This window comes from Electrona antarctica (genome assembly GCF_951216825.1).
Source record: "Electrona antarctica genome assembly, chromosome: 20".
Taxonomy (NCBI): domain Eukaryota; kingdom Metazoa; phylum Chordata; class Actinopteri; order Myctophiformes; family Myctophidae; genus Electrona; species Electrona antarctica.
In genome coordinates this window covers 21,109,993-21,132,597 of record NC_136801.1, presented here as the reverse complement: position 1 = coordinate 21,132,597, position 22,605 = coordinate 21,109,993, and the positions used below count along the sequence as shown (strand labels likewise).

General features: G+C 42.5%; 1 protein-coding gene and 2 long non-coding RNA genes across 3 annotated transcripts; 1 reads left to right on the top strand and 2 right to left on the bottom strand.

Moving 5' to 3' along the window:
* Positions 1–1,322: 1,322 nt before the first annotated feature.
* plag1 (pleiomorphic adenoma gene 1) lies at positions 1,323–17,009 on the top strand (the record flags this gene model as incomplete). The annotated part of the gene is made up of 3 exons (XM_079490066.1): positions 1,323–1,422; positions 14,769–15,125; positions 15,755–17,009. Exons 2-3 carry the CDS (start codon positions 14,878–14,880, stop codon positions 17,007–17,009), a joined length of 1,503 nt encoding a protein of 500 aa, XP_079346192.1. The 5' UTR covers positions 1,323–1,422; positions 14,769–14,877.
* On the bottom strand, positions 2,834–3,515 carry LOC306913436. The gene is made up of 3 exons (XR_013788534.1): positions 3,268–3,515; positions 3,121–3,188; positions 2,834–2,918 (listed from the first exon to the last, which is right to left on the bottom strand). It is a non-coding gene; the product is annotated as an uncharacterized lncRNA (long non-coding RNA).
* Positions 6,902–8,387, bottom strand: LOC306913434. The gene is made up of 3 exons (XR_013788532.1): positions 8,211–8,387; positions 8,064–8,131; positions 6,902–7,861 (listed from the first exon to the last, which is right to left on the bottom strand). It is a non-coding gene; the product is annotated as an uncharacterized lncRNA (long non-coding RNA).
* Positions 17,010–22,605: the final 5,596 nt, after the last annotated feature.

The following is a 22,605-nucleotide window of genomic DNA, read 5'->3' as shown; positions in this document are numbered from 1 at the left end:
CCAGAATAACTGCTATTTTGGCGGAAGAAGAAGAAGAAGAAGAAGTAAAAAAACAGACAAATATACAATAAAGGGACCGACCAAAGTCCCGTCCGGCTTGGACCCTTAAATATCAAGAAAAGAAACTCAGTAAACGTTACAAACTATCTTAACTTTACTAACCTTGCTTGCTTGCCTGCTTGCTTTCGGCTACTTACTTAATTGATAGGCCTACTTATTATATAAAAAATATAATTTTATTTAATTGCCAAAATGTTCCCCTTTTTTGTGATGATAGTCACCCACTGATCGACAGCCAGCCAGATATGTCTATGCAGCCCGCACAGAAGGCAAGCCCTACTCTAAGGCCTGACTCACACGTGCACAACAGATTGATGTATAGCTGATGCTTGTTTACTGATGCAAGCTCGCAATTCATTTCCAATGGGAGTCACATGGTTTGACACAACATTCACACCTTTCGATCTAGCATACAACATTGATGCATGCTAGATGTAAGCAAGATGTAAGTGTCATGGCCGCCCCAATGCATTTCCAATGGAAGTCACATGGTTTGATACAACATTTTGGACTACAAGCTGTTGTATGGCTTTCGGCTGTGTTTCGACTGCCCCCCTCCCCCTCATACAACACAAATGTTGTGTCAAACCATGTGACTCCCATTGGAAATGCATTGGGGCAAGATGTATCACACCCTTTGTATACAACAAGCATACATCAATCTGTTGCGACCGTGTGAGTCGCCCCTAAGGGCAAGCCCCACAGAGATCAAGCAGACAACCTGTCACCCTCACAGCTGCTTGCAAAACAGTGACCCCTGGCGTCACAGAATTCGAGGGGTCACATGTGGCGGTGTAACGTGGCTAATGTCAACCTGTGGTGGGTTGTTTGCTCTGCTCATGGACGCTCACTCACAACAGCGCACGAGGAAAATCACATACACGGTTACTTCAGAACGGACAGCCCGCGTGGCCAATGGGACGAGCCACGCACGAACAACGACCGAAGGTCCAATAAAATGACACTTTGACGGGCCAATGGCATTGCCGTGCCGAACATCTTAGCCCACCCCGCCAATGTAAATGAAACTAAAGTGAAGTTAAAGCGATTGACAGTATCTCTGGCGAGTCCAAAAATTGAGTTTTATTAAAAGGGACTATAAATGACACCGAAGTGAAAGTGACAGCGCGTTACGCAAATCACGGACGAGGAGTGGGGGAGGAACTTGGAATGGGCGTGTCCTACGTTGTAGTTCGGTTGCATCGCAGCGCATACACACAATGGCTGCTGGAAAGAGGGGAAAGCAAACAATTTTCAGGCCCGCCGCGTCTAGCGAAAAATATGAGAAAAAAATTATTAAAAATTCGGAAAACAGTTGAAAGTCGAGAAAAACCCAACGGAAAGGATGTTAAAGCGCCCGGGGTGAGTTTGGCGTGAATCAAGTAAATTGTTACCCGGTTCTTGAATTAAAATATCGGGGTTATTTAAATTATGAGAGAGAGGGGGTGAGCTGCTGGGGGAAAAAGTTTGTGTTAATCAGTACCCAGTTTGGGACCGCAGAGAAAACCCACGGCAAGCAAGGCACACAAGTATTGATAAAAAAAATAAATTAAAATAAATTATGTCACTCGTCGCAGCTAGTGTCACGTTGCGTTCCCGTGAATGTCAACAAGCCGAGGCACCAGCAGAGTGGAGAAAACTTGGGCAAAAAACTTTCACACACTTTTAGTTTTAGTTTAGTTATTTGTGAATATAATAACAACGGCGCTTTGCGAGGAGGACCGCCGACAGTCAGGAACACACACATAGACTACATACATAACACACACACACGCACGCATACATAGGGTACATACACGCACGCACACACACAAACACGCGCAATTGAATTCAGACAGTGGTATAATAATAATGTCAATATGCACGCTGGCCACGTTCGCGTTTAATTGTGCCTCTTAATGTGGAAACAATGTAAACATAACTTAACCCTTATCGATTGAAGGCGTCTCGTTTCCGAATCGGTGACGCCAAAATGTGGCCAACATGCGGAATATATTACAATTACATTTTATTAGACTGTCTGTGGGCTTTTATTAGCCGATGCGATCATGATAGTTTAACAATCCATGATTTGCTGAGTATTGATCATGTCCTCCTCGCAAGTCGAGATGACAGTTCGAGCCAAGGATAGCCGCTTTAATAATAGGACCGATCAACAAGAATCGGAAAGAATGGTTGCTTGTCAATAAACTACCAAAATGGAGGGAGAACTTAAGGCAAACTAATTAGGTTGTGCTTTAAGGGTTTTGATTGAGCAGCCTTGTATGTTCTGTGTGCGTTGGATCATAAACATCAGGCGTCTGTTTGTAGTAGCAGGTTGCAAAAAGTGGTATTGTAGCGTAATAGCCTGCATTATATAATGACATTGTTACTGTTGTTGCCTGCTGAGGGGCTAATTGTATATATATGCTACTGCATGGTTGCTGTGTGAAACATTCAGAAAGTTCAGCTGGTTTGTTGTAACCCCTTTTTATAGTCTAAACGGGGATTGTTTAATTGTTGTTGTTGAGAGAGAGAGAGAGCGAGGGAGAGGGAGAGGGGGAGAGAGAGAGAGTGCATGGTCGTGTTTTGAAGCTGCATGTCAACACATGGGATGTGGAGCAGTGGATGTTCTGTCATGATTTGATGGCTGTGGTTGGTTTATGAATGAGAGCTCTGCAGATGTTGACTGGCAGTTGTGCACGGATGGCACACTCTCTGTGGCTACATTTAAATTGGTATTATAGCCGACTGTACAGGTCAAATTAATATTTTCAGCATTTCATTTGATAATGTATTTGCTGTAGCGTACCCGGCTGGATAAAGAGGTTGAAGGCCGACTGATGATGTGAAGTTTCTTTATTAAATCAACGTGAAAACTAAAAACAAAGCACAAAACGTATAATCAATATAAGGCACACATAATCAATATAAACAGACAAACAAATACAATTTACAAATAAACCAATTAAAAAGGTATATACATCAAACCACAATACCACATGAGCAGACCACCAACTACAACAATAAAATCCCACAACAATATCACACAAACAAATAACCATACAAATTGACATTCACCTTGTTCCCTCTCCAGCTAGGTGCTAACTCATGATGTCCCTCGACCATGTCATTCTCCAGGAGAGTCACTAAAACCAATGAATCAACAAATTAAAATCTGAAAGTTCCATTTCCATTTGATCTGTTATTTAATTTCTCTGCACTCACTTGATCCTTTGTGTTCCATTTCATCCTGTTGACGAGGTTAGGCTTAGCTCTCAATCCTCTTTGTTTGAGAGAAGCATGGTGAGGAACAAACATTTCCTCTGACTGATGTTGGGCTGTCTTTTGTCTGTCAGTCTGGCTCAGGTGAGCGAGCGAGCTTCCTGTTTCCTGTTTCCTGACAGTCCTTCAAATTAAAAGCGTTTCCTCCATTTCGCTCCGGGGTCCGTTACACTCCCACCAAAATCATACGTGGGCATGAAGTGTATGAGTCACATATGATTTTCTAGTCAGAACAGAGGCAACAGTGTGTATTAACAATCCATCCGAGCACAAGCCTCCCAGGGTCAGAGATGTCGACAATTAGGAAGCAGGCTCACCAGTCTCCAACAACAGGCCCAGCTTCTGCACAGAATGCTCGTCCGCACTGGTCAGCCTCTTCAGCTGCTGCTGGAGAGTGATTGAGGCATTGTAAGTATGGAGAACTTTGGTCGTCAGACCTTCCATCAACTCCTGGAGGTGCTTGTTCAGAATTGAGGTATTGTGCCACAGCCCTCTGTCGGATTCGCATCTCTTTGGACTTCCAGACATCGTGGTACTGGGACCTCAGGCGGTCCACACACTTCAGTCGACGGGCCGTCTCGTATTTCTGCACGTCTTTCTCTCCCTTGATCCTTGAACTGGGGTTCAATATGTACTTGATGGGACCTTGGATATTTTCGGTCCAGGATACAAGCCAGGTTACTTTGTTGTCATGACGAACCTCCTTCCACTTTGTGCCTGGGGGAGCCTTGGAGTGCTTAGAGTCTTTGCTGCAGTTGATGATTATGTCCTTGGGTCTGATCCTACGCTTCAGCATGCCCATCTTGGGATGGTCTCCTCTGCCTCTAAATGGTCCAGGCGGCTCAATGCGGAAATTAGCAATGCTCTCCTTGCGTTGGTCCATGAGACAGAAGTCATACTCCTGCAGGATGTGCTCATTCTCTAATTTTACTTTCTGTTTCTCTTTCTTTGACATGCGCTTTCCATTATAGTAAATTTTGACACGGCTGGGAAGAGGTTCACATGGTGGTGCCAACACTGGTCCTTTGTGTTCCAGAAATCTCCACTTGGAGCCGTCTCTGGCCCTCTCCTCCTCCCACCATTTCCACTTCTCCTCCGGCTCCTTCTTAGCTTTCTTCTTTCCGTCGGCAACTTGACCTTTTTTGTTTTTTGTCTTCTTGGGCTTGACAGCCTCATCATAGTAGTCTTGTTTCCGTTTTTTGGCCTTCTTTTCATTTTCAAACTTTATTTTCCTGGGCTTGAAAACAGAGTCATTGTCATCTGCATCACCGTCCTTAAAGTCAGACTCCAACATGCGAATGGCATCAGCGGTGATGATTGGGGGTAGCTCTTTGGTGATGACTCTATGACATATACTTGTGGGGTTTGAAAAGTGGGGACGTGGCAAAGAGCATCCTACGATACTCCACCCCAGATCAGTTTTAACAGCGTATGGTTCATTTCGTTTTCCCAGAATGACCCGTTTAGGGGCCAGCGCTGCAGAACAATTATAGCCTATTAACAGGCCCACTTCACAGTCTTTAAGCGATGGCATCTCATCTGCTATCTCCCAGAGATGATTCCACTGCCTCGCCGTTTCACAGGTGGGAATGTGAGACCGATTTGCAGGTATCAAGTCCTTCGTGTAGGCTACTGGAAGGTCCACAAAAATAGCTGAATTGTATCCCCTGACTCGGAGGTCTGAGGTCCTTTCACTGTTGACAAGTGTGTTACTTCCACTCATGGTGGTCAGTTTCAGCTTAACTGGATACAGTTCTGCTCTCAAGGCCTGGCTCAAACCCCTTTCAATGAATGTTGTATCACTCTGAGTGTCTAGTAGGGCATAAACAAGTTTCTCTGTATTTGGTTCGTTCTTAGTTGACACCCATACTGGCACAACCATAGAGGTGTTAGGAGACCCGTCTCTGGACACACTAAGTGATGTTACTGCAGTTGAATCGTTCATATTGTCTTGAGCTGGAGCTGTAATAGATGTGGGTGTCTCCATGGCATAACTAAAATTATGGAGGCAGGTAGGGTGTTTTTCTGTACAGACCTCGCACACCTGGGGATAACGACAACGTTTAAAGTTATGACCGGGTCTCAGGCATCCGTAACAAAGTCTTTTTTCCACCACATAATTTTGTCGCTCCTCTAAAGACATCGCTGTAAACCTTAGGCAGCCATGAAGCTGATGCCTACCGTCTTGGCAGAGAATGCATGGAGGTTTTGAACTCTTTGGGTATTGATAGCCATCATCCGTGTCTGTTTGAGTGTGGAAAACACTAGCATTGTTTCCCTTCGTTTCTCTGTGATGTCCTTTTTCCATGTTGGAATCTGAGGATCTGAGAGCGTGAGAAGAGGTTATGGGGTTACATGCAATTTCTGCCTCCATGGCCACAAAATCAGAGAAGTCTTTGAAACTGGGGAAATCCTTATTGTCATGCAGACGCTGAGCTACTTGCCGATTCCACATGGAAGCTGTCCATTCTGGTAGCTTTAGCATGAGCCTTTGATTTTCTTCACAGTCATTCAGGATTTCTAAACCCTTCACATGGGGCATGGCATCCTGACAACATTTTAGAAAGTCTGCAAATTCTCTCAGTCCTATGGCATCTCTGTTCTGAATCTTAGGCCACCTTGTGAGTTTTTCTCTAAAGGCTCTTTGAATAGTGAACGGCTGTCCATAGCGCTGTTGTAATCTGTCCCAGGCTTCGCGATAGGCCTCACCATCGCTCCTATAGAAGGTGCCCTCCAGAACCTTACGAGCCGAACCACCCACGTATCTTTTTAAGTAATACAACTTTTCTGCAGGTGAAATGGGCCTATGATCTACCAACGAGCAAAAGGAAGCCTTCCATTCAATGAAGCTTATGGGTTCTCCAGTAAATATGAATGGTTCAGGAATGGGAAGTCTGTTTAAGATCATACTGCTTTGAATTGCCTGGGTGACGGAAATAATGTCAAGGGGTGCGTTTGATGTAGTGATGTCTGAGCGCTGGATTTCCTTTGAGGTGGCAGACTCTCCTATATTGATGTTAGGATTGCTGTTGTCCCGAATGGCAACCTCCTCTTGTACTGCCTGATCATAAACACTTAGTTTAGCTCGAGCTACCTTGACTCCCCTTGCCGCTTGTAGCTGCTCGAGTTCTCCCTTCTGAATCTCTATGTTGGTTTTCTTTTTCTGCTCTTCCACTCGGGCCTCATATTCAGCCTCCTTTCCAGCAAGGTCCGCTGCTGCCTCTAGTCGACTGGCTGCCACAGATGTAGTTCTAGAATGGTGGCTAGAATGGTGGCTTCTTCTGGAACTGACTTGTGACTGAGCACCAAATATAGAATGGGAAGAATCACGGTCACGCAGTTCATGAAGGCGATTAAGTTGTCGTTCCGCATCAAATTCATTATTCAGCATTGTGTCATATGCTATTTGCGAGAGGTCTTTTGTAATGGATTCACATGCGTCAACCCGCCGCCTCACATCCGTATCCGGTGTGACATGTTCTCGAATGTCGTTGTAGAGCCCTATGATGTTGTCCTTGCTTTTTTCCAATTTGGTTATTAAGAGTTCTATTTCCTTATCCGGAACTTTAGTTCTTAGATTCGTCCTTAATGTACGCACTATGTCCTTCCATTGTTCGTACATACTTAATAATGTTTTGACCCTTTTTTCTGTAGTTTCCATTTGATACGCAAGCATTTTTCCTGTTGGAACTTGTTTACGGTTGCTGCGTCGAGGGCTTATGGTTTCGTCCTGAAGTTTGTCTTGTAAATCCGTCCATCTTTCTTTGAGATCTGTTAGTGTTTGTTTTTTATCATGAATGGCTTCCTTTAATTTTTGTCTTTCCTCGGGTTCCTTTTCCCTTTGGAGGGCATCCTTCAAGTCCTCAATTTCCTTGTCGACATTTTCCATTTGTTTGTCCAGTTCCTGGTCTAGATCAGACCCATGTACCTCAACACTTAAATCTGGCATTTTATAGTTTGGACATATAGCACAGAAAAGGACTGAAAATGACCATAAAAGGTGAACCAATGAAACCTCAGTGCAGTATTTAAACACTGAACAAACCCTTCAATGAAATCACCACATTGCATAAAAACTCCAAAACCACAGTATTAAAACTGTATGAAACCTTCATGAAAGGGACCTTGCATAAACCTTATCAACCGTAATTCATATGCATGGACACATGGCACTTGAAAACCCTTTAAACCATTTTTCAAAAAATAAATGTGTAAATGTCCACAGTTCACATTCCTCTGTATGAGCCTTTATTTTGTTTCTGGAGGTGTGTGTAATGTTCAATTGTGCATTTGTTGTGTTTGTGTGTGATCATCCATCAGACCACTAACCACTGCTGTGATGCAGGCTGACAGAGTGGAGTAGGCCGATTTCTGGTGTACAGGCCTCAGAATCTGAGACTGGGGCAATGTAGATGTCTTGCAGGGGAGGTGGGGGGGGCCATGTTGGGTCAAGTTTTCACTGTAGCGTACCCGGCTGGATAAAGAGGTTGAAGGCCGACTGATGATGTGAAGTTTCTTTATTAAATCAACGTGAAAACTAAAAACAAAGCACAAAACGTATAATCAATATAAGGCACACATAATCAATATAAACAGACAAACAAATACAATTTACAAATAAACCAATTAAAAAGGTATATACATCAAACCACAATACCACATGAGCAGACCACCAACTACAACAATAAAATCCCACAACAATATCACACAAACAAATAACCATACAAATTGACATTCACCTTGTTCCCTCTCCAGCTAGGTGCTAACTCATGATGTCCCTCGACCATGTCATTCTCCAGGAGAGTCACTAAAACCAATGAATCAACAAATTAAAATCTGAAAGTTCCATTTCCATTTGATCTGTTATTTAATTTCTCTGCACTCACTTGATCCTTTGTGTTCCATTTCATCCTGTTGACGAGGTTAGGCTTAGCTCTCAATCCTCTTTGTTTGAGAGAAGCATGGTGAGGAACAAACATTTCCTCTGACTGATGTTGGGCTGTCTTTTGTCTGTCAGTCTGGCTCAGGTGAGCGAGCGAGCTTCCTGTTTCCTGTTTCCTGACAGTCCTTCAAATTAAAAGCGTTTCCTCCATTTCGCTCCGGGGTCCGTTACATTTGCCTTTTACATTGTGTTAAACATGGGTGTTTTGCAGTGCAACTCTGTTTTCTGAGTATTTGCTTGTTTGTTTGATCAATTGCCAGTTTTAACAATATTAAGCTAAAGCAACTTAAAACCTGTTTTGGTGTCTTTACTTTCCCCCCTTGATTTCACATGACTGAGCTAATAATGACCAAAGAGAGCTTTAAGGTTTTTGAAAGTCATTAAATCGTTTAAATGTATTTGCCTCATTAGAAAACATTGGAGTGGAAATAGATCTGTATTTTTGTGTGTAAATGTTACATTTTCCCATCCACAAGGCAAAAAACAAAAATACAGTTTTGTATTAATTAACCTCACTGTATGCCAATTGTTCTTTGAAAACAACATCATTGGTTTTGAAAGCATGTCAAACGTATATTCACAGCTAACTGTCGGTTATCCAGCTCACTTCCATGTATTGCCATTTGAGAATGTTTAGTAGTTGCTGATACATTAGGGTTATGTTGCTGGAGTAGAATTTTGGAGTAATAGTCTTGTTTGAGAAGGATATACTTAAAAAAAAATGTTTTAGAGTTTTTATAGGGGTAATTCATTAATTGTGATTGTTTGTAAATTTGTATCGTATCAGAGCAGAAATATAAATTTGAATTACTGTACAATAAAAAAAGAATCATCTCTAAAATGTGGATTCATGATCTAATTAAATTTGTAATGACAACACCAACATTTCTAACCTATAGTTAATTTTGTGAGGATAAAAAGGGTTCTAATTCAGAGTAAATTCAGTGAACTAGTTTTATAAGGGATTAGGATTTTGATTATGTACACATTGTTTCTGTAAAAGTATTTCAGTAGCCTACAGCATTGTTGATACATAAATATGGATAATAGGCCGTATATGCCTGGCTTAATGCATTATAATTACCCTCTATAACTAAAATTTGAAATTAAAAACACCGTAAATATTGTATTTATTTTAGTTCATCTTTCACTCAATAGGGTGCAATACCCGTCGCAAGTTGATGATGTCATTTATCCATGCATGTGTGGTCCAGCCCTATGGAATGTATATGGATTGCATGTGCCAATAAAACACAAAATATTGTTTTGATGCATATAACCGTAGGAATTATGAAGTCATTTTTTATTTGCACATGCATTCCATAGCCCAGTGGTTTTCAACCAGTGGTCCGGGGACCACCAGTGGTTCTTGAGGGGGTTCCAGGTGGTCCCCAGCTAAATGATGGAGAGTTGATAACCAAATGGACCCTTATCTTTAACTCTTGGGAGCGTAAAATGAAACCAAATGGATTCTTACGGGTCCATTTGGTTTCATTTTAGTCTCTCAAGAGTTACATTATTGTTAAACATCTGCATTGCTTAATTTACAAGAACTCTACGAGAATATAGAAGAATTGTTATTTTGATCAATGTTTCCTGTTATCTCTCCCATGGTTTACCCTTATCCAACGATAACAAAATTCTTTCGTTTTTAGTATGAGTATGCTAAATCTCATCAAATGGTTGTCTGTGGCTCAAATGGCGAAAAAGTAACGGGCCTTGATATGAAAAAGGTTGAAAACCACTGCCATATCCTATACCATACATTCCATAGGGCTGGACCACCCATGGGCAAATGACATCATCAACTTGCGACGGATGTTGTCCCCCTTATGAGTAAAAGATGTAGGCCCACTGTTTCTAAAACGAATACAATATTTAAAGTGTTTTTGATATAGAATAGAGGGTAATTAAAATAGGCATAAGCCTTATTAGACAGGGATCCTTTAAGATATATTTGAAAACTGACACAATTGTAATCATGAGGAGTGGTACAGTGTAACATTGAAATGATAACACTGTAGACTTACACATAGCTTGCATACTGTAAGCATTTAGGCTATATGTTCTGGAAGAGAAATACCTACCTGCCAAACAACACCTGAGCATAAAACATTATGATATATGACGAATATATATCGTAATCTGTATATATGAATAATTATCATAAGGGTTAGTTCAATCTTGAGGTGAGTTTTATCCTGCTTAGCTGGATGAGAAGCCAAACAAATCCTGCAGTGGTGGAAAAAGTACTCACAAATCTTACTTAAGTAAAAGTATCAATACTGTAAAGTTTTAAATCAAGTAAAAGTCTGGAATTCAAACTTACTTGAGTAAAAGTACAAAAGTATTGGTATGAAAATGTACTTAAAGTACCAAAAGTAGAAAGTACTCATTATACAGAATACAGGTTTTCAAATGGCTGAAATGTAGGGCTGAAGTGGTTAATATATGATTTGTAATGATCAAAATCTACAAAGTAACTACTAACTAAAGTTTTCAAATAATTGTAGTGGAGTAAAAGTACAATATTTGCCTCTGAGATGTAGCGAAGTAGCCTAGAAGTAAAAGTATTGAAAATGGGAAATACTCAAGTAAAGTAAAAGTACCACAAATTTGTATTTAAGTACAGTACTTAGTTACTTCCCACCACTGTTCATATACTGTATCATAATCAAATAGTAATATAGTAATATATACTCATCTTATAATTACTAAATAGTACCTTGAACACAACATAGTTGTCTTAGATATTTATGCATTTATATTTCATTATAATCTTATTAACCCTAGAATACTAAACACTGTTGATTTTCACCCAGATAATTATATTTTTGTAATTTTCATAATGTTGCTGATGTCTGAGGTGGGGTGGGTATTTCAGTACCTTCATGATGCTCATCATAGAAGGTAGGTAGGTTTGTTTCCCTGCCCACATCCCTGTTTTTTAGGTGTTCGGGTGAATTTCACCCACGTTTAGTGATAGATTTCTTTTTTCACTGGTCCCAGGAATGGGTGGACCAAAGGAGAAGTTCATATGATAGCCATGATATCTATTTTTTTGGGTGAAAAGTCATGATGAAATATTAAAGAAGAGCACCTCAAGTTGCCGTGTATTGCTGTACTTCTAATATATTTTGCTAAAGAAATATTTTGTTTATGGAATATTTTACATTGGGTAAGTGATGTTTAGTGATGGTGTAACACAAAATATGTTTAGGGTTAAGCAGGCAATATTGTTGTTGTTCAGTGCACAGTAGCCTGACCTAATGTTGTGCGTTAGGTTTCTGGTCTAGAGGGGCGGGTCGCGGCAGAGATTTGCGCACGCCCTGATTGGATCTCACCGATCTGTCAGTCACCCCCGGCCCCTCCTCTCCCACCCAGTGCAGCGCTACGTCACATCATTGGAGCGACGCCCAACCGGAAGGGTTGACTCCCACTTTCATTTTTTGAGCCGACAAAAATGAAAGTTTTTTTCTTTTCAGAGGATTTTACTAAATTAATAGAATACACACCTCCACAAATGTAGGGCAGGTACACGACAAAACAAATTGAATTTAAGAGCGATCATGCACACTGCAAAGTAGAAGTCTCTAAGTGGTTGATTCATTCGGGTGCTCCTAGTTTCTTCAGAATAAAAGTTCTAGTTCATACCATGTAGTCTGTCTGTCTTATGTTTGTCTGCATGCTATCCGTTCCCTTTACAGTGTTTCCAGCCATTGTCCTCCACTTTTGCTTTCTGACAAAACTGAAGTATACACATTCTGAAAAGTGGAAAATCAGAGTTTCAAAAACATAATCGTTACTCCTGTCGGGCAGAAAGCTCTCATCTCTGTATTCTAACTTTTTGTGGGGGGGTTTTCTTTGCAAATGCCCTACTTCATCCTACTACAGCGTCACACAAAAGCATCCAAAGTAGCAGATACACATGCTCGAAATGCGTCTCAAAACGAGCTTGTAGATCTGCTACTTTTGCTGCTTTTGAATTTCAGTCCTGAAAAGTAACAGTTTTATATGAGGTTTCCACCCGACAGCGACGATATGCAATGTATTGAATTCATTTAACACTCTCAAGAGTATAAAGATATATAAGGGCCCATTTGGATACCAACTTTCCATCATTTAGCTCGGGACCACCTGGAACCCCCTCAAGAACCACTGGTGACCCTGGCCCACTGAAAACCACTGATTTGGCCTAATATGGCATCTATGATGATCTGATAGCTAGATAGGAAAACAAGCTTTATTTTTTAATTTAGACAATTGGTAGGCCCATGCTAGGCCCATGTCTACTTTTAAAGTATAGGAATACGGCTCATAATAATTTGCACAGGAAACAATTAATTATCCAAACAAATTGTGAAGGTAAATATACAGTAATTTATCAGCAATTACTTCCTATTGCCCTCGTGGTGCATTCTTACATGCAGGGGTTTATAGAGCGTCGCAGTCCCGCCCCTACCAGGCCCCAGGAAATGATTCCCCGTTAATTTTCCTCATAGACATTTCAAAAAGAATTTATTTAAAGACCTTTTAAGCGTCGTACAAAGCCAACTCGAGTTGTGAGAAATCATGACAACAAACACAATTTTTCGGGCCGAACAACTAATTAGAAAGAAGAAGAAAACGGCAGGTTACAACACTTTTTCTTGTTTTTCTTCTTTGTAATTATTTGTTTGGTCCAAAAAATTGTGTTTATTGTCATGATTTGTCACGACTCGAGTTGGCTTTGTACGACGCTTAAAAGGTCTTTAAATAAATACTTTTTGAAATGTCTATGGGAAAAATGCATTGGGAATTATTTCCTGGGCCTGGCGTCGTCATGAAAGGGGGCGGGACTGCGCCGCTCTATACTAGACCCTATACTTTTGTGTTAACTTGTAATGTGTTGTTGATCTGCTATCATTCGCCATATGCTAGGTTTCATGTGGTTAAAACGGCCACCAATTCTGCCAGAACTGCAGACTATCAATGAGCATAACATAAGTAAACAACAACTGATGTCACAGGAGCATATGCAAACAATTTACAATTTAAGCATTTAGCAGACACTCCTATATCCTGTGTGGCTTACAAGTGCGACATTGGAATAAGCATGAATTCTAGTCAACAAACTCAAATCAATCCAGCCACTGAGGCACCAGCACCACTTATAGAATCTCACACATGTCAGGGATGAGAATGAGCCCAATGTCCAGTCAGTTTGTGGTGGTGTTTATTCCATGTTCTGTGACAGGAAAATATAAGCAAACATGATGGAAAACATGTCTGCCTTTGCCCTGATGCTGGTAAGATATTGAGAAGCGCTGGACGCCGGGCGTGTGCCATTCAGCAAGGTGTGAGCAAGGTGGACCAGTTTGTGAACAAACACTATTTCTGAACGATTGTGGCCCTTGTCATATAATCGGATCAGGAATATAAAACAAGACATATGGCAGGTTGTTTCTGATCACTTGTTCTGACGATGTGTACACTGCGCAATTTTGTTGAGGCATCTAAACAGCGTAAGGTATCGTTTCTGGATCTGTACTATCGCAAAGATATGGATAACAGCACATGCTTTGGCACAGCCAGAAACATACACAAAGTCTGTGCTTAATTATGCAGCGTGCAAATAGAAAAGCAATGTGTGATGATTCCTTTATTTTCCTAATTATTATTTTGACCAAGGTCAAAGCTGGTCCAGGCAGCTCTCATTGACCATCAAACTCCTGGCTGCGGCCTGGTCCAGGCACCTTGGCTGGTAAGTCAGCTGTTTGAATCCCGGCTCCTCCTGTCTACATGTCGAAGTGTCCTTGGGCAAGACACTGAACCCCAAATTGCTCCCGATGTGCTGGTTGGTGCCTTGCATGGCTTCCGCCACAATCGTTGTGTGAATGGGTGAATGAAAGCGCCTTGCATAAAGGCGCTATATAAATGCACCATTTACCATTTATTTTCTATCAATAAAGAAATAAAGAAAACAATCCCGGCTGCAGTTTGCCACCCAGTGCAACGAATCTGCCAGCTGGAATTGCTAGATAGAGAAAATGACGTAGATGTCCCTTCCTTCGAAGTTCCTTGGTGGCTACTAATTCTGTGCTCTTCTTACTTCGCGAATAAAACACAAATTAACTGAAATAATATGGCTGTAATCAAAAGAATTCTACCAAACAAAACATCAACAAAATAAATAAATCCTGATTAGCTCGCACACCAGGTAAACAAGGAATAAGGAAAGTAAAGAGGTTCTTAAAGGGATTGCTGAGTGGTGATGTGTATCATATGAGGTGCATTTTGTGCCAAACAAGCAGCCACAAAACTCTATTTGTGGTTGTTTTTTGATCTGTCGTTTGGATTGTTCGGTTCGCAAGCATTTTTATATGCTACATTGTAATGCTCAGCTGTCACCAAGCAGAAAATCATCCTTCTAACTCTGCCTGCCCCGGTGCCCCCCCCCCTTTTCTCTTCTCTTCTCTTCTCTTCTCTTCTCTTCTCTTCTCTTCTCTTCTCTTCTCCTCAGGCCCTTGAGTCCGGGCGGTGTTGAGCACATAAAACTGGATAGAGCCCTTCCATCAGCAGTAGTCTGGCCGTGCGCCCCTGTCCATGTAGCTGGTCTGCCTTAGGGTGCCATGGCCACAGGAACCCAGGGCCACCGTGACCACGTCCTGGAGAAAGCCAAGCTCACGCCGGCCACCGGGAGGCGCAGGAGAGCCGAGGGGAAGCCCAAGAAGAACTTCCCTTGTCAAGTGTGCCAGAAGGCCTTCAACAGCGTGGAGAAGCTGAAGGTGCACTCGTACTCACACACAGGAGAAAGGCCCTACCGCTGCTCGCACCCTGACTGTACCAAGGCCTTTGTCTCCAAATACAAGCTGCTACGGTACAGACTGCCTCTGGCATTCACACACCATTTAGTGGTTAAAGATGTTGATTTGACGATGATGTTGAAAATAATTAACAATGAACAATAATGATAATGACAATGCACTCTAGCTTTCACACTGTGTGTGTGTGTGTGTGTGTGTGTGTGTGTGTGTGTGTGTGTGTGTGTGTGTGTGTGTGTGTGTGTGTGTGTGTGTGTGTGTGTGTGTGTGTGTGTGTGTATGGAGTGAACAATGAACATTCCGCGAAAATAGCGGATCTGCAATCTTGTAAATTGACTATTGTCAAAGAAGAGATATAAAAAGTATGAGCCTAATTTAGTCCCCTGGGGGACACCGGTCAATTAAGTGGTTAAAAGAAGATTTGCTTATAATTCACGATTCTCACGGATCTGTACAAGAAAGAAAGGGTGTAAAATCAGGGTACTTTATTAAAGTTAAGCCAACACATCAGGGCTTGTTCCGCCCCCTTACCTCCTGTTTTACCTCTTTGTAGTGCTCAGATCTTTTTTGTTCTATAGTCCCGTTGAGACTTCTAGAAGCACCAACCGTACCTTTTTATTAACTTTTGTACCTCCACTGAGCGCCTGCTTAATGTCTTTTTTTTCTCATGCATCTGTGTTCAAAGGCATATGGCAACTCACTCGCCAGAGAAAAACCACAAGTGTTTATACTGTGAGAAAATGTTCCACCGCAAGGATCACTTAAAGAATCACCTGCACACTCACGACCCATACAAGGAGGCGTTCGCCTGCCAGGAGTGCGGCAAGAGTTACAACACCAAGCTGGGCTTCAAGCGTCACCTCGCCCTGCACGCGGCCAACAGCGGAGACCTCACCTGCCAGGTGTGCCTGCAGCCGTTCGCCAGCACCGTCGTGCTCCTGGAACACCTCAAGACGCACGCCGGCAAGTCCTCCAGCGGGACCAAAGAGAAGAAGCACCGGTGCGAGCACTGCGAGCGCCGTTTTTACACCCGCAAGGACGTGCGGCGCCACATGGTGGTGCACACCGGACGCAAGGACTTCCTGTGCCAGTACTGTGCGCAGCGCTTCGGCAGGAAGGACCACCTGACGCGCCACGTGAAGAAGAGCCACGCACGCGAGCTGCTGAGGGTCAAGACGGAGCCGGCTGACCCGCTGGAGCCGTTCGCCTGCGGCCTGGCGCCGTCCGGGGGCGAGCTGCCGCCGGGCGCGCTGGCGCCCGCCAGGCAGCTCCAGCTCGGCATGTACCCCGTCCTGGACGCCCCCGAGGCCCTGCCCAACCCCGCGCAGCACCACCCCTTCTCTCTAAAGTACCCGCTGTGCCCCAACTTTACCTCATACACTGCCTCCGCTCAGGAGCGAGAGCAGAACCTAAAGGGAGAACTGGAGACGTACCTGATGGAGCTGCAGAGCGCCATGCCCTCCTCCTCCTCGTCGGCGGTGGTGGCGGCCGAGGACGCCCATCAGCTCCCCTGCGGCTCCAAGCTGGAGTTGGAGCCGCAGGTGGCGAGCATGCTGGAGGAGCAGCAGCGCAGCGAGGAGGTCTCCCTGTCCAAGATGGCCGCCGCCACGTCGGTCTCTGCTGCGGCGGCGGCCGCGGCGGGCGACTCGCTGGCCTCCTCCTCCTCCCTGCTGGACTTTTCGCAGCTCTTTAACTTCCTGCCTCTGAACGCGCCGCAGTACAACCCGGCGGGAGGTGGCGGCGGCGGCGGGGGGCTCGGTGTCCCCTATCCCCCCGGCGCCGAGGAGCCCATGTCCTTAGTCCAGCTGCCCCCCCAGCTACCCCCAGACGGCGGGGGCCCCGAGGGGGCCGACAGCTCCCTGCAGGGGCTGGTCGCTTCCTTCATCTCCAACCATGGCACAGCCACCACACTGCCCCGCTTCCACCATGCTTTCCAGTGATAGAATATGTACTGCTACGCACGCACGCACGCACGCACGCACGCATGCACACACACACACGCACGCACACACGCACGCAACACACGCACACACACACCAACACTCGGTCTATTCAGTGCAGTTAGTGATGCCAGTAAAACACACACACACGCACGCACACACGCACGCACACACATGATTGCAAAATATGACGTGATAGCACTTCTGTGCAGTATATATGATTACATGTGCAGACACTGACATAATCGATAGATGTATATGTGATGATCGGCACTGAGAGTACACACACACACACACACACACACACACACACACACACACACACACACACACACACACACACACACACACACCTCGACAAGTGGTTTGGCTCAGTCAGCATTTGAATGGGTACTGTTGGGATATCTTTTTGAGAATAACACAGATCCTGTCATTACAACGTTGTGAACCCTGAGCACCATGACCACCACCACCACTATACGCAATCATCTTTTTGGGATTTGGCGTTTTCATATAGATGAATTGAAATAGAAATAAGATTGCAGTGATTTTTTTTCCTTTCTTTTCCACTCTATACCTAACTGCACCCCCCTTCCTTGCTTTAGAATTTATTGACTTTAGCGTGCAGATTTTGCATTGTATATTGTTTTTTTCATATAGCACTTTGAACTATTGTGATGTCAAGTCGTCACAATTGAACTTTTGTCATAATGCGTCTTCGTTATACTATTTGTGGTAAGTTTTTTTGAGCGATCCACAAACTCATCCTTGGTTTTGTTTTTGTTTTCTACACTAGGTACTGAGTAGCAACTACTGAGCAACAGTATTACGGTTTTCATATTTCACTTTGGTAGTTGATCCGTGACAGTTTCACCTCAACTCTTCAACAGGGCTGCTTTTTTATTATTTTTTGTCAAAAACGTAAAAAATCTTTAGGTCTTTATGAACAAGCCCCACCCTCCCCAGCCCCCAAATCAAAGTCAACCAAATGCAAACACGCATGGCTGCTAGTTAATGAAATGTGCAGTGTTATCCATTCAGCGGGCTCCGAACAGCAACATGTCAGGCATGTCATGTTGCTGCATCGGCCACATTCGACTCCCACTAAAGTCCATCTAATCCGATGTATACCTCGCTGTACGCCCGTGTCACGCGCCAAAAACAGCTGTTGTGAGCTTATACATCTGCTATTTTCGGCACGCAACGCCACGGTATGACGGAGCATACATCAGGCATTGGAGACAAGACAGCAGAGCCATAGCGACCCCAGCTGGAGAGCAAAAGCTCAACTATACGGATCTGGGTCAACGGGCAACAATGAAACGGACACGTTTCCACGCTGAGATCCGACCATTCACACTCCGGGTCTGAACCGTGGCACACAAAAACACTGCTGAGCTATTACTGTAGGCTTATCCAAACGGCTAGCTGACAGTGATCCATCCCTACTTACTGACTGGAGGGGCGTTTTAACTTATGGCCATCAGCACCGGGGAACTGTGTTCTGCATTAATTATGGTGTGTTAGACTAGTTCAATGTTGTGTCCCTGCTGATGGTTTTGAACATGGCTACTGACCTGTTCCCTTTTACCCCTCTTGTTAATGTAATTTTGTTTTATTTATCAAAGGGCTAGTTTTATACAGGAAAGAAAACAAGCACACAGTCTCCTATCCGTGGTCAAAAGGAATTGATAGAAATGGGTCGGTTGGCAAAATCGCACGTGATATGAAGTATCGCTTGCCAATAAGCTACTGTATGTTTATTTTTGGTAAAGCAGCATTTCAGTATCTAAGAAATGCATCATCCTTTTACAACTTCTTTACAACTGGGATCTACATCTACATTTTAACTTTAAACCTGAATCCCATCAGCCATGTATATCACTAGTATTTTTCTTTCCTGTAGTCTACATAAAAAATATGTATTAAATAACGGCCAAATACACACAAACACCAGACGATGAGCACACAGGCCATGATCAAAATGTCAGTCAAGTCCTCGTACAACTGCTTATAAAGCCATGGCTGCCCATTTACACACTTAGAATTTAAGATCTATTTTCAAATGCTAAGCAGTGAAATGCTTGCATTGTTCGTATATACAATACATCATAATGAACAGTGACGTGGTCATTATTGAGAAATAAACCCTGACAGGCTGATGTAGGTCTTGAAACACCCTGAAGGGGTTTATTTCTCAATAACGACAGCCTCGCCCCCATAATCAATATTTTGACACAAGTATGTAGGGAGATTAGCTGAGCAACGAGGGTGTCTATCTCCTTTATCATACACTAAACCGAGGGAGCTTGTAGATTGACTATTTCCACAACCGTTTTAAAAATTAGGTATCAATTACCCAAGCCATGGTATTCATACGTTGAGTTGGTGGTACCTATGGGATAGAACCCCAAATGTCATGCTTCAAAGGTGAGCTCTACGGACTGAGCTACCCTTTTTTTTTTTACGTCAGTAGAACCGGTCTGTTTGCCATGTTAGCTGATATTTCCTATAATCCTATACAGACAAAATTGACATTTCCAAACGGCCTTTATCCAAAATTCCATTAAATGGAGTTAGAAATTATTACAAATGCACGTTTGTTCACCGCGTGGGATGTTGCAAAATGACATTTCTCCACTTTCTGTGGCAGCCGGCTGCACTTTTATATCTGGATTCTGAACTGAATGCTAAAGCTATAGCCTGGAGGAAAATTTGCATAATTATTCCTGTAGTTTTGGCTTTGTTGTTGTAGCCCAGTGTCACGAACTATCGAAAAGTGTCATTCAACAAAAATACTTTTTAAGTGTCATAATCATGGATATAAATTAGCCTTAATTGTATGAATGTAGAGCAGGGAGGGCTGTGATGAAAAAGAGTGTGTTCTTAGCAAACCTTCCTTGGATGAAAAAAAAGACAAAGGTTAAAGAAATCCTAGGCCAAAGCATGGGTGATTTAAGGCCTATTCATATGGTGGCCACCGAAACGGTGGTTAGTAAAAACAGAGAGATGTGTTTCTTTGGATGAATGGTGAGTCGCTTACCACCCATGTTGTAGTTTTCGGTGTACACCTTATCACCTAAAACTGAAGTATGAATAGGCCTTTACACTTCTGCCACTCAAAACTACATCTGAAATCATAGTGCTACAGAGATGTGAACTGAGAGACGTATAACCAAGACATGTGCCAAGAGACAGTGCCCCTTGTGTCATACAGTAAATGGTGTCAGGAGTTAGGGCATTAATTCATGTTAAAAAAAAAGTTACATTTTCTAAAATGTACAAAGATGTTCAAAGATATTCAAAACAGTGAAAATAGCAGACCTACAAGCTGCAGTTTTTGATGTGTTTTAGCAGTGATACTGAACAGTGACAAGCAAAATCTGTGCTTTGGCAAAAACATTTGATGTAACATGTCGCTTGACAGAAATGGCCAATTTTTGCCTCAACATCATTTTAAAGTGAACATGCATCCTTTTGATGAGCGACATGCCAAGTGTCACACCTTTTGCAAGCATAATTTGGCCACATATCAAGGATAAGAATAGGTGAAACAAATGGCACAGCACTTTGGAATGAATGAATTAATCGCTGTTGTTTTGATACTTTAATTTAATCAAGTCCTCATTCTTTATTCCAGTAAATTAATTCAAGGTGCCTAAAAAAATGGGAAAAAAATCCATTGACACTTGCTTGGAAGACTTTAGCCTACTAAAAGTGGTAATTCAGACATCAGGAAAAAAACGGATTGGTACCTTGGCAGTAACATGGAAGCGCCTGTCACTTTAAATTAAAATGAGCTAAAATCACTAAAATGAACTACAGTTATGACTGTGATACATAATATAGAGAAATCCTTACCAGCATGGCAAAAAAAACAGATTAGAAAGTAGACTTTTTCAAATTGTTTTGTTTTTTTGTTTCATTCCAAGCAACTCGAACTTTGCAGTACAATCTTTGTTTGTCTCAGTGAGTGAAAACAGACTATCCAAGTGCTCATTCCCACCAATAAGTGTCCTTTGTAAATGAAGCAATGTAAAGTAGATATGCTGCTCAGTCAGTCATCAGCACGGACAAAGTCATATAGCCCAACGCACAAGTCGCCATCGCAGCTCAACTGCACCAGACCCCGTTTGGTTGTGAGTTGCTGCATCTTAGTATACCCTCTATGTGTTTAGTTTAGTTTATCATGCAATACCATGCATACTGTACACTATCAGCATGTGCCTAATAGTGTTGCCATTTACCTCACATAATCATATACTCTGTTGCTCCGAGAATCAAAAAAGGTAAACAATAGTGTTAAGATTCTCCTATTCCTCTCATGACTGACGGGATTTGAGGGAACATGAATGGAAATAGTACAATTGTTTTAAGGGTCGTGTGATGTGGAACTGAATGTGTCATGTTTTAAAGCATTATGGAAGTTTGCTATTTGTATCTTGTGAAGGTTTGTGGTTCTACAAGAAATTTTAGCAAGCCGCTATATGGTAATTGTTTTTGTTTTGTAATCATAGCACTTTTTGTACATTGAATGCCTTTGTTTCCTCCAATACCTTTTTGTTTAAAACCTTTATTACAAAAAATGTGTAGATGATATATTTAGCTCTTTAGAGAACAATAACATGTAAATACAATATAAAATGTTTTATTTTTACAGGTACAATTTTGACAGTGTTTTTTCCTATCAAAGTGTCATTTTGCTTTACTTGCACAAGTGCTCTGTGTATCTCATTGAGGAGTCTTGTAACAGTTAGTGTACCCTAGTAACCCTACCTTGAAATTCACATTTATTATGTTTAGATGATGCTCTTTGTTTGTTTGATTCAGCCCTATATAGGTGAGATCACACAGGCAATTGTACAGCATGCCGACTATAGCACTTATATACATATGTTTAGTTTGTTGTTCAAAAAGTCAATATTTGATTTTGTTAAAAAAAAAATTACTTGAGTTCAGCCTTCTCATTGTTTCAAGTCTGAAGACTGTTTTCAAGTGAATAGATCTAATCTATAATTTCATTGCGAAGCCCGCCTTGTTTAAAGGACCTTGGTAACACACTGGCTGAATCCAGTGAAGTCATGGGGACATTTTTATTTTAAAATCTTTCTTTCGATTCAGACCCAGTTATGCTGTTGCAAATAAAAAAATAAGCTAATTTAAGTTAGCTAATTTAGTTGTAAGAAGAAAAGCTACATCTGATTGTGGATCAGACCTCTCTTATTCATCCAGAAACCTACTCCAGTAGCTTACTGGTGTAATCAATCGCAACCTGCCTTTTCCTCCCAATACTTTCACCAGTGAGTGTACGACTGTACGTCAGTGGGTTAGGGAGTGCTCGCTGTGTTCGTTTGGACCGCACACAAGTAGGGGGGACTAGGATTTACTATTCTGTGCCTATCTGGTTGCAACTCGGACGGGGCTGAGCCGGCGGCTCAAGCTAACTTTGCAACGTTTGATACGGCAACTTGCTCACGTTAGCGCGCTTCCATCGCGGTCTATTAGCAGGAGCGCTCCTTAGCCCACTGACGTCACTCACTGGTGAAAGTATTGGGAGGAAAAGACACTTTGCTAATCAATCACATACCGAACCGAA